This window comes from Sus scrofa, chromosome 4 (genome assembly GCF_000003025.6).
Source record: "Sus scrofa isolate TJ Tabasco breed Duroc chromosome 4, Sscrofa11.1, whole genome shotgun sequence".
In the NCBI taxonomy this organism is placed as follows: domain Eukaryota; kingdom Metazoa; phylum Chordata; class Mammalia; order Artiodactyla; family Suidae; genus Sus; species Sus scrofa.
The window spans coordinates 83885002-83902313 of record NC_010446.5 but is presented as its reverse complement, the minus strand read 5'-3'; the positions used below and the strand labels follow the sequence as shown (position 1 = coordinate 83902313).

At 43.3% G+C, this 17312-nt stretch overlaps 1 protein-coding gene across 1 annotated transcript in view; it reads left to right on the top strand.

Annotated features, from left to right (window-relative positions):
- The window catches only part of DUSP27 (dual specificity phosphatase 27 (putative)), a 30880-nt gene continuing 13568 nt past the window's right edge, over window positions 1–17312 (top strand). Inside the window, exons 1-3 of the mRNA XM_003355072.4 lie at window positions 1–132; window positions 788–913; window positions 16319–16413. Coding sequence (XP_003355120.1) covers window positions 804–913; window positions 16319–16413 — 205 coding nt within the window. The 5' untranslated portion in view covers window positions 1–132; window positions 788–803. The remainder of the gene's footprint in view (window positions 133–787; window positions 914–16318; window positions 16414–17312) is intronic.

Below are 17312 nucleotides of genomic sequence, written 5' to 3'. Positions count from 1 at the left end.
TGAACAGCTGTCCTGCCCCTCAGAGAAGGAGCACTGGAGAGAGAAGGGAGGTCAGAGCTTCTGGCCGTTTCGTCTGGGTCCCTCAGTCACTGGGTGACTGCCCCTCGGTGTGGAGATACCAGCAGAGCGGTGGTGAGTGTGTGTCTCCCCTCATTTTGTCCTGTGAGCCCAGCACCTGAACACAAAGGGGCAGCAGATCTGCCCTGAGTGTCAGGGCCCAGCCATGTCTGGGACCAGCTCCTGGGGATATCATGTTCCTTAAAGGGATGTGAGATGGTGCCTGAGCCACAGGAAGTGGCTCCAGGCCTTGGTTAGGGTCGCTGAAAAAGGCACCTCCCGCAGTAAGGACAAAAGTGGTGTGTGTGTGTGTGTGTGTGTGTAAGAGAGAAAGAGAGAGTGCACCCAGGAGGTTCAACAAAAAGATCTTTCTGGTCTGGGGAATTCACTGTTTTTCAGCTTTAGTTATGCTCAAGGCAAACTTCTGTTTCCCCTCGCTGCTTTCTTGCCGGCACCTATGGAAGCCACCAAGTTGTCACTTCTTAAATCTTGTGACTCCAAGATGGGCTATTTACATGGCCGGGGCGTAAGTCTTGGTGTCCTGATAACGGTAGCTGGACGAACTCTGACTGGGTTTTCCTCATGGGTTACTTTCCTATTAACATGTGGCGGCTTTCCCAGTCCTTGTCCCACTGAAGTGACATCACTGAACACACCCTTCCCTACCCCCCTACACACAAAACCTCCATAAATAGATTTTCTAACTGTCTTTTTCATGCCAAACCTACAGACGCTGACAGATTGTCATGGCGACCAGTGGGGACCCAGAAGAGGAGCAGGTGGTCCCAAGTGAAGAGGATGAAGCTGACGTGAGGGCTGTGCAGGCTCGGTACCTCCGGAGCCCCTCTCCTAGCCAGTAAGTGTACTTGCTCAGCTCCAAACCCCTCCAGCCATGGCAGAGGTGGAATAGGGAGCATGATGACAAGTGGGACCCTCCTCTTGAAGTTCACCCATTCAGCAAACATTGATGAGCACTTTTTATGTGTCATACTTTCTGGAGGAGGCAAACATGCAAACAGACCCATTAAAATATGACATGGTAAGTGCCAGAATTACCATGCCGAGGATCTAGTGCGTGGTGGGCCAGGGAAAGGAAGACCTGGGCTTAGAAGGATCATAGGAGGCTTCCTGGAAGAGATGACGCTGAACTTGAACCTCAAAGGATGAGTAGGAGTCTGGCAGTTCTCCCTGGAGGGTAGAGCTTGATTTCCTAGGACTGAGGCTGGAAATGGGGATGGTAGACCATAGGTCATAGATAAGAGAAGGCATCAGGATAGGAAGAGGCCCAGAAGACATCAGATCCTAGTACTAAGATAATTCTGTATCCGTGATCAAGCTATGTCTTTCAAACTGGGAGAGTGGCAGTGTATCTAGGGGTTGACAGCTACATGCATCTTCCTGGAGGGTCGTACTTACTTTATGACAAGTAATTTTAAAGTTTCTTTTACATAAAATCATTGAGGATATATGATGATATAAAATGAAAGATTTGCATGAAATGTTAAGAAAAACCATGAGACATCAAAGAAATGCTTAATTGTCTGCTAAAGCAGTAGTGTGTGTGTACCTATCCATTTTCTTCTGCCATAAATAATAGTAGGGGACTTGACTTCTAATATTGGCTCTGTCACCAAATTTATGTGAAGAATTACTTTAATTCTTGACTCCATATCTACAAAAGGGGAAAGGAAGACCCAACTCCGATACCTCACGGTAACTTTCCATCTGAGTATCTCTGATTCTGCTTGACTTCTCTTTTCCTTATTTCTCCTGGGGTCTTGGCTTCCGCTTCTCAAGGCTTTACAGGCTTTCCCTCTGCAGTGAGATGGGGGCAAGGGCAGGTGTTCTTCACCACAGGCCAGGGCACTTTGTCCAAAGGGAGCTTGGGGACTTTTCATGTAAAATTTAGTCTCATCTTCCCACTTAGAAAAACTGTCAGGATTGAGAGTTAAAATGTAGACCTACCCTCTCGACACTCCCAGACATTGAAGAGGTATGGCTGCAAAAGGTGATGGCTTCATGGAATAGGGTAATTCCAGCTGTTATAGCAAAGGGACATTTCTTTCTCTTTCAAAATACATTTCAGAACAGGTACTGAGCTGTGATTCAGGAACTGAGGCTGTTCTGTGTTGGAGGTCCCGCATTTTAAGGCCTGGCTTCCAAAGTCACAATGTTCATCAGCATCAAGACAAAATGGGGGAGTTCCCACTGTGGCTCAGTGGGTTTTGAACCCAACTGATAACAATGAGGACACGGGTTTGATCCCTGGCCTTTCTTAGTGGGTTAAAGATCCAGCGTTGCTGTGAGCTTTGGTGTAGGTTGCAGGTGTGACTCAGTTCCCACATTGCTGGGGCTGTGGCTGTGGTCGGCAGATGCAGCTCGGATTCATCCCCTGGACCAGGGACTTTCATATGCTGTGGGTGTGACCTTAAAAAAACATAGAGACTCTCTCAGAAGGTTTTTATGGACCAGGCCTGAAAATGGCCATTTTGCTTCCACTCATGCTCCATTAGCTGGAACTCAGCCAGGCCATGCTTTCTTGCAAGGGAGGATGGAAAATGAGGTCCAGGCACTCGAGAAAAAGAAGTGGGTTTGTTGACACACAGCAGTCTCAGTCACAGTAACCCCTCTCAGCAGTTAATTAGTGTTCATGTTTCCTTTTCTCCCACTCATAGAGCTACTTACTGCCTCCCAAGGAAGACAGCCCCAAATCCCATTTACCAACTGCTGCAAAGTTCAAAAGCTAGGTTCTCTGGAGGGTATGAATCCTCTCCCTCAAGGCCAAATGTAGTTCCTCGGTGTCTAGCCATGATAACTGCAAAAAAACAAACAAACAAACAAAAAAAACCCTCCCACTTGGTAAAAGAGGAGTTGGGAGCTACAGCAGTCCTTGATTCATATAATTAGCACACCTGCTGACCTGCTAAGCATCTTTGTCCCAGAAGAGGGGAGATCTCCTAGGTGCGACCTTGATGTGGCTCTCAGGGTGGCATTCCTTTATCTGTTGTTCTCTGTGGCCTCTAGCTTCAGCCCCTGGGTCTTTTTCCTTGTCTGTTATCCTCCATAACTACATCTTAAGTGAGGTTGGAGAAGGTTTCATCCTTGAAGGCCATATATCTTTTGTAGACTTGTCCTGTTTATGGAAACATGGGGGTCCAAGGGCTGTTTAAAGGCTTACATCACCCAAAGCCTTTTTAAGGCTCATGATTTCTTGGAAAATATAATCCCTTCAAAAACTTAATTGGTTTCTGATCTGCAGAGACCAGACAATTCCATGTGTCAGAAACCATACCTGAAGTTCTTTCTTAGATAGAATTTTCAATCTTAATGTATTTCTTTGCCTCCTTGTCTACATGCTTCACTCCCTCAGCTTAATGACAGTTATCTGAAGAGATTATCTGAAACTTTAAATTTGAGTGGCAAGTTCAGGATGCATTTTGTAATTTATGGTGCACTTATTAAAAGTTATTTAGAATGTGTAACTAACAAGCTAATGGGGGAGGATGCAATAATAAAAACGTAATCCAAAAGAAGGCAAGAAAGACGAGAGAAAAGAATATATAAAAAGTATAACGAATAGTAAGAAAATAGGGGATGAAAGATTTAAACCCAAATATAGAAGCAGTTACATTAAACATAAGTAGACTAAAGACTCCAATTAAAAGACAAAAATTGTCATACTCACTTTTCTTTACAAGCCTACATACTTTGCACAAGAGACACAACTCAAAAAATAAAGATGGACAAAGGTTAACAAAGGATAGAAAATGTATACTATACTGTTCCAGTTACTATTGCTCATAACTTCAAAACTTAGTGGCATAAAACAACCCTTTTATTATGTTCACAAACCAGAACCTGGACAAGGCACAGTGGTGTGGCTTGTCTTTGCTTCATGATGTCTGGGGCCTCAGCTGGATAAGCTTGAGTACTGGGGATGACTTTAAGGCTGGGGGTGACTCGACAGCTGGGGGCTGCTGTCATGGAGGCATCTTCACATTTGGCACTTCATGTTGGGACATCAGCTGGGCGACTGGCCTGAACACCTAACATGGTCTTTTTGTATGATCTCTCCATGTGGGCCAGTGTGGGCTTTCTCATAGCCTGCGAGCTAAATTCCAAGAGCACACTACAGAAGTGCATTGATTTTCATGATCTAGCCTCAGAAGTCACATAAAGGACCACAAAGGTTCAAAAGGAGGCAGCATAGCCTCTACCACTCCATTGAAGGAGTATCAAGGTCACACTGTAAAGAGAGCAAGTAGGATGGCCTATAGTGTGACCATCTTTGGAAAGTACAAACTGCCACAATTGTGAACGCTAATTGAAAGCAAGCCAGTGAAGTGATTTATCAACATCAGACAAAGAAAACTTTAAGATAAGCATTACTGGGGACAAAGAAGGATGTTTCATAATAAGCAAAGGTTCGATTCACCATATAATAGATAGATTCATTTTAAATTTCTATGATCTAATAACATAGCCTCAAATATATAAAGCAAAAAATTGACAGAACTGAAGAAAAAAGGAAAATCCACAATCGCGGACAAGTGTACATTTTTAAAAACACAACCTCAGCAACTGATAGAATGAGGAAAAATCATCAAGAGTATAGGAAATGTGGGAGTTTCCTTGTGGTACAGGGGGTTAAGTATCCAGTGATGTCACTGCAGCAGGCCAGGTCACTGCTGTGGCATGGGTTCAATCCCTGGTCTTGGGAACTTCCACATGCCACAGGCACAGCCAAAAAATATGAAAGAAATATAAACAAAATAATAAACAAAATAACCTAATCAGCATTTATAGAACATGTACCCAACAACTGCAGGAGAGCAAGGGAACAGGATAGAAGTCACATAAAGGACCACAAAAGTTCAATAGGAGGCAGCATAGGCTTCACCACTGCGTTGAAGGAGTATCAAGGTCACACTATAAAGAGAGCAAGTGGGATGGGGTATATTGAAATATATGGATAATAAAAATTTAAATTAAAGCCACAATTCAATAGTACTACATACTCACCAGACTACCTAAAATTAAAAATCAACAATAGCGAATATGAATGAGGATGCAAAACACTCAGGACTCTCCTGCTCACTTCTGGTAAGAGGGTAAATCAGTATAACCATTTGGGAAGCTATTTTATAGTTTCTAACCATATGCTTGTCCTATGACCCAGCAGGCTCACTGCGAATACATACTTAATATAAATACATACGTGCACCAGAGAAGAAGCGCCAATACTAGAATATTTTAGCAGCTAACAGTCATTAAGAACATGGAATGTTTAAACAGCATGATGAACTGTTCAATTGACAGTAGGCTAAAGTTGTGTGTGGTGTGTGCGTCTGTGTGTGTATATTGCCCTAAGGAATAGGCATTTTATTAAGTGCCTACCACTTTGGTGTGATTGAGCTTCTCAGATTATTGGTTGGGAAAGGCAATCAGGGAGAGCTGGCCGCAAAGGTGGAAGGTGGGTCACTGCAAGGAAGACCAGTTCTGCTGGTTTCAGAGTTACACATGGAGTGAGTTTACCACAGGACAAAAGCTTTTATTAATAGAGACGTTCCAATAGCATTCAATCCTTGGCCCTGCCAGGTGCCAGGCCTCCTCCTAGACAAAAACAGGCTTAGCCTGAAAGCTTCACATGGAATGGGCTGAGCTCCCTAAAAGCATGACCCCACATACAAATCAAATTCTCTGTGTTCTCAGTGACTCTTCCTGAATCCTGTTGGTTTTGATGCCCTTCTTGGTTTGTGTACATTATACTCCTTAGCAACTGGTTTTTAGAAGCTGGTCCCAAATTGGCTACCCCTTTTCAGAAAATTTCAAGGAAGGCAAACACATGGTAACACTTCATGGGCTATCCCTTCCTGCAATTATCATCCTAAAATCTGAGGTATAAACTGCTACAGCTGTATTGGTTTTTGAGTCATCACCCAATCAATCTCACTGCATTGCTCAGGATCAGGCTTAAACCAGCCCAGATGAATGAGTCTACAGTACCTTTAAAAATGAAAAGACAAAGCACAGACTGAGAGAAGAAAATTGCAAGACACATATCTGATAAAGAACTTGCACCCAAAATATACATTTAAAAAATTTTCAAAAACCCAATAAAAAAGAAACAATTCAATTTAAAAATGGACAAGAGATTTGAACAGATACTTCACTAAAGAAGATATGTGGAAGGCAAATAAGCACATGAAAAGATGCTCAAAATCTTCAGTCATTAGGGAAATGCAAATTACAATCACCAGAAGATACCATTACATACCTATTACAATATCTAAAATTAAAAAGACTGACCATACCAAAACTTGGTGAGAACATGGAAGATCTATAACAATCCCACTGCCAGCTGGAATGTAAAATATTACAACCATTTTGCAAACTGTTAGTCAGTTTCTTAAAATACAGTATCTTAAAATGTTACAACCATTTTATAAACTGTTAGTCAGTTTCTTAAAATACAGCTACCTAAATATATATCTCTATCTATATAATCCAGTCATTCTACTTCTAGGTATTTAACCCAAGAGAAATTAAAGCCTATGTCCATACAAAGACTTATATATGGATGCTCATAGTGGCTTTATTTGTAATACCTAGAAACAACCCAAAAGTCCATCGACAAGTGAATGGATAAAAATGTTGTGGTATATTTATTCAAGGAAATACTATTCAGCAGCAAAAAGGGATGAATTATTGATTCATACAATAACCTGTATGTATGTCAATATAATTATGCTCAAGGAAAGCAATCAGACAAAAAAGAGTACATATCATATGATTCCATTTACAGAAAATTCTAGAAAATGCAAATGAATCTCTGTAGTGACAGTAAGTAGATCAGTGCTTGCTTAGGGAGTACAGGGCAGTGAGGGGTAGAGGGAGGGCTTACAAAGGGACATGAGGAAACTTTGGGGAAATGATGGGTATCCCTGTCTTGACTGTGGTGATGGTTTCAGGGCGTATATGTATGTCAAAACTTACCAGTCTGTACATTTAAAATGTGTGCTGTATGTGTAACAATATACCTCAAATAAAGCTGTGGGGTTTTTTTTAAAGCTGTGAAAAGGGAAATAAAACTCTCTTCTAGGAGGCAGTATGGTGATATGGGAACACCTTAGTGTAATTGAGGCCAAAATTAAGGTCAGCTTCTGCTCTCCACTTACTAGTCATGAGAGCTTACATAAATTAGTCATAAAATTGGAATACCAGTTTTACCCAGTGGTAGAAATTAAGCAATATAACATATTCTTTGTAACACATATTACATATAATATATAACATATATTACTCTAACACATACACACATATACATATATATAGGCATATTAGGTATTTGATAAATGGTGGTCCTCTTCCATTTTCCTTCCAGAGAAAGATATCTGACAACCCATTCTTTTCAGTAACTCGTGATATAAAGAAATTTTTCTTTCACCAGAGTCCCACACAATGTAATTAAAACATCGTGGTTCTCTGATTCTGCCACAAACAAATACTGCATTTTAAGTCACCAATCATCACCCAAGTCTGAACAGTCCTCCCTGTACTTAATAAGGGCCTGAAATTCCACCATTCTTGTTTTATCTCTTTAGCTAAAGTCTTGAGACTTCTAAAAATTAAATTATGTACTGAGTCAGCAAATATCCCACCAGCAGACTCTCAGTCCTAGTTTCCTAGGGCTGCTGCAACAAATTACCACAAATTGAGTGGCTTACAAACAACACAAACATATTCTCTTGCACTTTTGCAGGCCCGAAGTCTGAAATCCAGGTGTTAGGAGGGACATCCTCCTTCCAAAGGCTCCAGAGAAAATTCCTTTCTTGCGGCTTTCTAGCTTCCATTGGCTCCAGGAGTTTCTTGACTTGTGGCAGTATAATGCCAACCTCTGCCTCTTTATTCACATGGCCATCTCTTCTCTGTCTCCTTTTTGTAACATTTGCACTGGATTTATGGTCTACCCTGATCCACGCCCATCTCTTCTCAAGATTCTTGACTTAATTACATCTGCAAAGATCCTTTCATCCAAATAAGCTTTCATTCGCAGGTTCTGGGAGACATATCTTTGTCAGGGCCAGCTTTCAACCCACTGCAACTTTAGATCCAGCCCCTGGCCGATACAACTGTACTTTTTTTAGTAGAACCGGGATAGGACCTTACAAAAAATGCTGCAAACATTCACTGCCAATCAATCAGAGTTAGTTAAGGGATGAAGGGACTGCCCTGGAAGGGAGTCTTAACATTTCCAGCCTCATCTGTAAATCTCACCCTAGGGTGAATTAAGGACCTGAGAAAGGGGTGTAGTCAGTGGATAGAGGTATAAAGTCTTCATTTTTGCCTGACTTAGGCCCTGACCTCAAATGCCTTAAATTCAAACCTAGCCTCTGCAAGTCACTGTCTCTGGAGGAAAACCTGCAGCTACAGGTTCATCCATCTCCCAGCGAGGCAAATGCTAAAATGTAAAACCCCTGTCCAGTGGGACAACTTGGTAGAGTTTTGCCTATATCCATAATCTCCATCAGACCTCCCCAGTCACCCCAGTGAGCACAGTCTAAAATATCAGTGTGCTTGTGATGCACCAACCTCAAGACAGGCCCTCCCCTCCCATGCAGGTCATCTGGAGCCTACCTCTGCCTCTTCTGTTCCTCCTTAGCTATGACCAGGTTCCTCTTCCTTTCCAAATAAAGAATCAAACCTCTTTTTATCCTTCTCTTGATCTGATCTGAAGAATGTTTTTCTGTTTTCTTTTATTTCTTTCCAAGTCAAAATCCATTTCTTGCTTTGGCTTCAGATCTGAATTTTTCAAGCCTTCACAGCATATTCGAACTCCTTGATGATGGGTCAGGCCATCTTCCTGGGCAGCATCTTCCCCTCCACCCTCAGGAAAGATCCTTAGCTGTGCTCTGCTTGCCTTTCCTGCTGTGCAGTCTGCGTGTCAGGTGGTGGCAGTGAGGCAGGAGATGGGGACATGGAGTGTCAGGTCTGTGTGTCCTCATCACGCGTCCTTGGGAAGTGGCTCCTCCTGTCTACTCATTCTCTTTTATATTTCTTTTTCTGTGAAAAAAATTTCTGCCTTGGTTCTTTCACGAAGCCTGCTGGAAGCAGCTTGCTAAAAATCGATTGGATTTATTGCCGTCTTTTCTTCCTTGGAGCTTGAACTTTGCCTGTGTGGTCACTTTCACTGAAGCTCAGAAACCTGTTCCATTTTTGCAAAAGCCAAGCCAAGAAAGACACTGCCTCCTGGGCCTCTACCTCCACTTCATTTCCAAGGGACTCACTGAAAGGAAGAGATCAGCTGTCAGGGGGTACAGGTAGGAGGACCCCAACAGTTCCACTTTTTTCAGGGACTTGACAACCTGGCAACTGGTTTAAAGAAGTGGCGTTCAAACTTTGCTACCTCTAATCTGCAGTAGGGCATACCATTTACTCACTGTATACACGTATAGATATGTGTACATTTTTAAAAGGTTTCACAAAATTATACCTATTTTTACAAGGTGATATTCTCCATTCTATTCTTTTTCTTTCTTTTGCTTCCAGATGTTAGGCACGACCCATTGATTTTATGATACACTAATGGGTCACAGTCTGCAATTTTGAAAAACACAGGTTTAAAGAAAGCCGCCTCCGTCTCTGCTCTTGGTTAGGAAGTCCATCAAACTCTGCTTTATTGTTTCTCTTTCAATTCACCCTCAAGGCTTTTTAGCTGCTGCTTCCTGATCCTATGATGAGGTGTATATCGATCCTCGAGCCTCTCTTTCCCTGCTGGTCTTTTTTGAACAGCCAGCCCTTGCTGCTTTCCAATCACGGCGTGAGTGTCATCACACTCCATCTCAAGCATGCGGGTAGAGGCACAGACACAGCCATAAATCAAAACCTCTAGGGCCGCTGTCTCACTGACCTTGCAAATATAAACAGGGCCACTTGTCCAGATCTTACCCTCCTTCTTCCTGTCTTTCTCTGCAATACTGCTTCTCAGTGGAAAACAAGAGCGGCTTCTCAAAATCAGAACTTTGCTCTCCATTTGGGTCCTTTCTGGTCCAACCCTCACACTTTTTTTTTTTTTTTTTACTATTTTGGGGCTGCATCCATGGCATATGGATGTTCCCAGGCTAGGGGGTTGAATTGGAACTACAGCCACCAGCCTACGCCACAGTCACAGCAGCGCAGGATCCAAGCCGGGTCTGCAAACTTCACCACAGCTCAGGGCAATGTCGGATCCTTAACCCACTAAGCAAAGTCAGGGATCGAACCCACAACCTCATGGTTCCTTGTTGGATTGATTTCCGCTGCACCACAATGGGAACTCCACCCCCACACCTTCTTTAATATACTCATTAAACGGTGTCTGTGGGAAAACAGTCTTAGGACTATTAAGTTTACATATCCTTCTCTCATAACATGTTAACCCATAAAAGTGCTCAGAATTTACATCCTACCTTCAGCACTGGAGGATACACTGCACTGAGTTTACTCTTGCTCACATTTTTGCATCAGCAGCCAAAACAGATGACCTGTGGGGCCAGGGAGGGAATCTGACCCTAATTCCTCTCTTCTCCATCATAAAACCTCCGACTTCATCAAAGTGTACTAAGTAGTCTTCAAAGGTGATTTCTCAGATTTACTGACTCATGAATCATTCTTTAGCATCAGCAAGAAGGAAGGATGTTTCTCCATCATTTCTATTTTCAAATTTTAATTTCAAATTCCTCCATTATCAAACCTATAGCCCCAGAGTTTAGGTATATTCAGGACTGGTTGTCAGTTCTCAGTATTTGTCGCATGAAACCAAACCCACACAATCTGAAGGCAACATCATTTAAAGGAAAATGGCATGATCAAAGGCTCATAGACAGTACCAGGCAGGGGGTCCCCAAGAAACGCCTACTGAGTTCCTGGCCCCAGGCTTTCTACACACCTGACAGGTGAAGACTCCTCCTGTGTCTCTTTTTAATTTGTACCTGTAATCTCCCTGGAATGCAGAGCCCTAGAGGCCTGTAGAGGAACAAAGAAAACTGACCTCTAGGAGAACTTAGGGGCGCTGTCGGGAGCAAGCCCTTGTCATCCCTATAGTAACACCTTGGCTAATTACACTGTTAGGATTTTGTCCTGATTCCCACTCCCCCTCCTCATTTTTACATAATACTGACCCCTAATAAACAAAAAAAATTTGTTAACAATATATAAATAATATTGTTAATAAAGAAAAGAATAAAACTCCCTTAATAAATATTGTTGAAATGGAAATGTGACTCACATTTATACAAAATTTCAGGCACTGACTCTAATTTTATGAAACATTGCTTTTTTATAACTAAGACTGTCCTGAATCCTGGGCCCAGAATGCCCCCAGAGCCTGGCATAGTGTCAGGGGTTACTCTCATATTGCTATTCTTTTGTTGTTACCCCCCAACTGCAACAAATTGAGGTCAGTCACTGATATTTACTAGGTCCTGTACTACTGTTAGGGAAAATGAGTGTCTTAGCATCTGCTTAAAATTCACCTCTTAGCCCTTGGAATAAAGTTGTTGCTGTTGTTGTTATCTACTGCTGCCTAACAAATTTCTCTAAAATGTAATGACTTAAGATAATTATTTTATTTTGCTCCTGTTTTTGTGGATGGGAATTTGGACAGGATCAGGCAACTCGTCTGTGTTTCACATGCTGTCACCCAAGGGATGAAGGATGCCCCTCTAAGGGGCTCACCCATATGGCTAACTGTTGGCTGGGAGCTTGGCAGGGACTGTTGATCAATAGCCTTTCCAGCTTGACGATCTTGGGGTGGTGGGAGTCATCTGACTTCTTACACAGCAGCTCAGGGCTTCCAGAGAGATAGCACTGAGAGCCAAGAGCAGGGAGCTGCCCTCAAGACTCAGGCTCAGACACTAGCACAGTGTCCCTCCCACCACATCTATAGTGAGAACAGTCACAGAGACCACTCAGACAACTCTCTTGGCAAGGAGTGTCATAGAACTGGAGCCACTTTTAATCCACCATAAGGAAAAATTGCTAATTGCCAATATAGACCTCAGAGACTGTACACATCTTAGCCTCAGAAGGGCAGAGAGTGAACATGAACAGAACACAGCCAGGACCATGGCTTTGCTCCCAGGCTTGCTACTGGCATCCCAGGAAAATAATGAGCCAGTAGCAAATACTTGATAAACACTCTTCCATTGTAATTGTTGTACCTGCCACATTCCCTTAAATATGGTACCGTACTGGAGTTCCCGTCGTGGCGCTGTGGTTAACGAATCCGACTAGGAACCATGAGGTTGCGGGTTCGGTCCCTGCCCTTGCTCAGTGGGTTAACGATCCGGCGTTGCCGTGAGCTGTGGTGTAGGTTGCAGACGCGGCTCGGATCCCGCGTTGCTGTGGCTCTGGCGTAGGCCGGTGGCTGCAGCTCCGATTCAACCCCTAGCCTGGGAACCTCCATATGCCGCGGGAGCAGCCCAAGAAATGGCAAAAAGACAAAAAAAAAAAAAAAAATATGGTACCGTACTGAGGATAAATTCAGTCAGTGAATCAGAATGTATCTGTTAAGCTAGGAACCCAACATCTCACAAAATAACCTAATAGTCCTAAGACTATTTTGACACAGACGCAGTTTACTGAGCCTAACAAAGATGGTGTGGCCTCTGCCTCATAGAGGGTATGGTTACATAAGAAGACAATTTATCAAATGATTTCATAAATAAATGCAAAGTTACATTGAGTAGAAGTGCCGTAACTGAAAGGTATGTAGTGCAACGAGAGGTAGAGATCTGAGGAAGACTTCCCCAAAGAAATGATGATTGAACTAGGACCTGAGAGACTGGTGAGGAGGGGGAGGACTGATCATTCATGCAGCAGAAATGGACTTCTACAAAGTGCCTGGACAGAAGGAAACTTGGTGAGGATGGGAAGCCAAAGAAGACCAGTGTGCTGGAAAGGAATGAGCTCAAGGGAAGCCAGGGCAAGCTGAGGCTGGAGAGGAGAAAGGGGCCAGAGACTGCAGGGTCTTGGGTACTATCAGGTTTTATCCCCAAAGTGGTATATGGTGCCTAGAATTCTATCCCTTCTAGGCCATCCACTTGTTCATCTTTCCGCCCATCTGTCCACCCAGCTTCCACTCAGTCATCAAAACCTGGCTGGTCACTGGCTTTCCACATGCCCGAGGTGCAGGGATAAATCAGACTACCTAATCTGTACCTTTACCTTTACAGAGCTCATGCCCACTCCCACCAGGTGTTCTATTTTTATTACCATTACCAAGCAATGAGATCTGTAAACACCTCTCTTGTTCTAGCATCCAAGGATAATAGCTCACAAACCTCATCCTTAACTCACCCCTACTCCCTAGTCATGCTTATTTGAAAATGCATCTTCTGGTCACAGGAGTACTTGGTGCTGGACTGAGAATGATCTGACACAACTGCTCTTGGAAATCCCTCAGGAACTACCAGTGATGAGGCCACATTGTACTGTCCCTTCTGCTACATGGACAGGTCTAGCTATGTCCTGGGTAGAGTCATAGGCTGCTCTTTCCTTCTGCCAAAGACATTTCTTTCTCTATAGCCTTGCTAGGTCCATTCCCATCAGGTCCCTCAGGGGAAGACTCTGATGTGGATGTCGACTACAAGGGAATTGTTCTGCTAATCAACTCAACTAAACTTATCTTAGCTCAAGTTAGTTCTATTCAGTTCAACTGGACTTGGCTCAATTCATCCCATTCACCCACACACCCACGCACCCACCCATCCATCCTTCCGTACATCCATCCATGCTTTCAACAAGTATTCTTCAAGTACTTTTCTGTGTCCAAGTCTTTAATGGGCCTGGGGGTCCAGCTGTGGTTGCTTCTACCAACCTGCTCACTTCCCCTTTCCAGTCAAAATGGTTATAAGTGTATTGAGGTGGAGAGAAGACTAACCTCAGAGCAGGACTGCCCTATGTTTGTAACTTAGCCCTGCCACTTATTTACTACCTTGGGCAATTTTGTTAACTTTTCTGAGCCATAGTTTCCTCTTTTTTTTTTTTTTTTTTTTTTTTTTTTGTCTTTTTGCCTTTTCTAGGGCCGCTTCCTGCAGCATATGGAGGTTCCCAGGCTAGAGGTCTAATCGGAGCTGTTGCTGCTGGCCTATGCCAGAGCCACAGCAACGTGGGATCCGAGCAGCGTCTGAGACCTATACCACAGCACGGCAACGCCGGATCCTTAACCCACTGAGCAAGACCAGGGATCGAAGCCGCAACCTCATGATTCCTAGTCAGAATCGTTAACCACTGTGCCACGACAGGAACTCCAGTTTCTTTATCTTAAATCAAGAATAATAATACCTACTTTGTGGAAGTTTTGTCACAACCAAATTCATAGAAGGTACTCAAAAATGGGTATCCATACCCAAAACAGTGGATGAACATAGACCAAGAAAAATCACTGGGAAATTTCCAAACACTGCACACCAAGAAATATTCTACGGATTTCCACAGAGATAAAATAAGTTTATTATAAGGATCAGGAAATACAACAACTTCAGAATTTTAAAAGCAAAAAAGAAATGGACAAGTTTCCAGTTCTGGGTAAAGTGGCAAACACACCCTCCACCTAGACATGGATTGCCCCTATAAAACCTGGATAGAAGGATACGGCAGCTGAGTAAAGAGCTGCAAGCAGATTGAGGAAGAAAACCAGAATCCAAAGTACCACCCAATCAGCAGTGTGTGTATCATTTTTTTCCTCTGAAGTACCTACTCTTGACTCAAGGCAGTGGGACAGTGATGGCAGCAATAGCCTAAGGTGCCTAAAAAATGAAATATGACTCAACAATAAGAAGAAACAAATTATTGATTCATGCAATACAATAGATGACTCTTAGATGCATTTTGCTAAGTGAAATAAGCCATATCCAAAAGATTATGATATTATTCCATTTATCCAAACTTCTGGCGAAAGCCATGCTCTAGGGACAGAAAACAGATCAGTGACTGCTGGGGGAAGATTCAGGGAAGTTTTGCCTATGAAAGGAATGAGGCATGAGGGGAAAAAAATGAAATGCATAAGTCCTCTCACTTTTTTTTTAAATCCTCTCTGGACATAAAAGAAAGACTAATCAAAAAAGACCCAACAACTCACCACAACACTTGGAAAAGAGGAGAACCCCCTAGAGAGGAGAACACTCACCACTATAGCATGGTCCTAACCCTTGTTGCTGCCCTTGATTCACCATTGTTCCTCCAAGATCCCTCTGGACACCTCTGCTGAATTCTTTCTGGGAAACTGATATTTGCCTCAGCCACTCTGTTGCATCCCTGGGCTCAAGCTTTCTTGTGTTCAGAATCAGGAACACAATCCAAAGTACCACCCAATCAGCAGTGTGTGTATCATTTTTTTCCTCTGAAGTACCTAGTCTTGACTCAAGGCAGTGGTACAGTGATGGCAGCAACAGCCTTGGCCCATTAGAGGCCAAATGGGAGGAAGGAGAGTCCATGGGTCATCTGGAGACCCTTGGAAAGTGGGTGGCCCATTGCAGCTGAGCACATCTTCACATTTCCCTCCGTGCTGTGCCAGCCCATCATTGTTAGTCCATACCCATTAAGCAGGGAGAAAACATGGGGCACAGAAGGAATGATGGCAGCCTACCCACCCCACCGACCCAGCACAGAGTGGAAGGAGAAGTTCCTGTTGTGCCTCAGTGGATTAAGAACCCAACATGTGTCCATGAGGATGCAGGTCGGGTTCAACCTCAGGCCTCGCTCAGTGGGTTAAGGATCCAGCTTTGCCGTAAGCTGCAGTGTAGCTCACTGATGTGACTCAGATCTGGTGTTGCTGCGATTGTGGCTGCAGCTGCAGCTCTGATTCGATCTCTAGCCCAGGAGCTTCCATATGCTACAGGTGCAGCTCTAAAAAAAGGAGAGGGAGAGAGAGAGAGAAAAGGAGCAGCAGTACATGCAAGGGTAGAAACACAGCAGAGAAAGTGACGCCACATCAGCATGAGTTCTCACCAGTCTCTTCCCTCCACAACCCAGACTACATGGTTTAATGACTACCATGTCATTAAACAGCAACTCACACAGGTGCCAACTCTGGTCTAAAAATAGATGGGTGACCAAGCCATAGCATACCCAGCACTCTGCATTCTCAGGTTCCCTCAACTTAGGAAGGCATTCCCTTTATCCCTCATTGTTTTCCATATCTGGCTACAATGAGATCCAAGTTTCTTGTCTAAACAGATGCTGACCAGAGTCATCTCACCTAAACATCCTTTTCTTTTAGATACTCAATTGTCTCAGACGCGGAAACAGAAAGTATTTTCATGGATCCCATTCACCTCTCCTCAGCTGTTGCAGCTAAACAGATCATCAATGAAGGTAATGCCCATTAGAGGCCAAGTGGGAGGAAGGAGAGTCCATGGGTCATCTGGAGACCCTTGGAAAGTGGGTGGCCCATTGGAAGGTGTTGATGTGCTTCTCATGTGCTTCCCATCACAGTAAGAGGATTAGATCCAAAGAAGACAGTTCCTCCAACTCCTCATCAACCTTCCTGGGTCAGAGGTGAAAATTATGTATCAATGTGAACAGTTCTTTAGTCAATAGCCAGGAAGACTGTTCCAATCTGCCCCAAGGCTTCATTCAGTTTTTCAGTTAATCACAGTGGTCCTGATGTGGGTTATGCTAGAGATGCAGACTTGAAAGCCCAAGAAATGGCTAGGAGCATCCAGAGAGTTCTGTTCAAAGGGATGTCTAGATTTAAACTTCATTTCCGGAGTTCCCATTGTGGCGCAGTGGTTAACGAATCCGACTAGGAACCATAAGGTTGCGGGTTCGGTCCCTGCCCTTGCTCAGTGGGTTAACGATCCAGCGTTGCCGTGAGCTGTGGTGTAGGTTGCAGACGCGGCTCGGATCCAGCGTTGCTGTGGCTCTGGCGTAGGCCGGTGGCTGCAGCCCCGATTCAACCCCTAGCCTGGGAACCTCCATATGCCGTGGGAGCGGCCCAAGAAATAGCAACAACAACAACAACAAAAGACAAAAAAAGACAAAAATAAATAAATAAATAAATAAATAAATAAATAAATAAATAAAATAAAAAATAAAAAAATAAACTTCATTTCCGCTAGTGCCCAAAGACGGTTTTCAAACAGAAGTTCATGGGAAGGAAGTAAGGAAAGGTGAGATGAAAGATGTTAATATTTACGCAGAAAAATTTATAGCAGAAAACATAACTATATTTCATTAAAGGATACTCATCCTGACTGGATAGATTTTTTTTT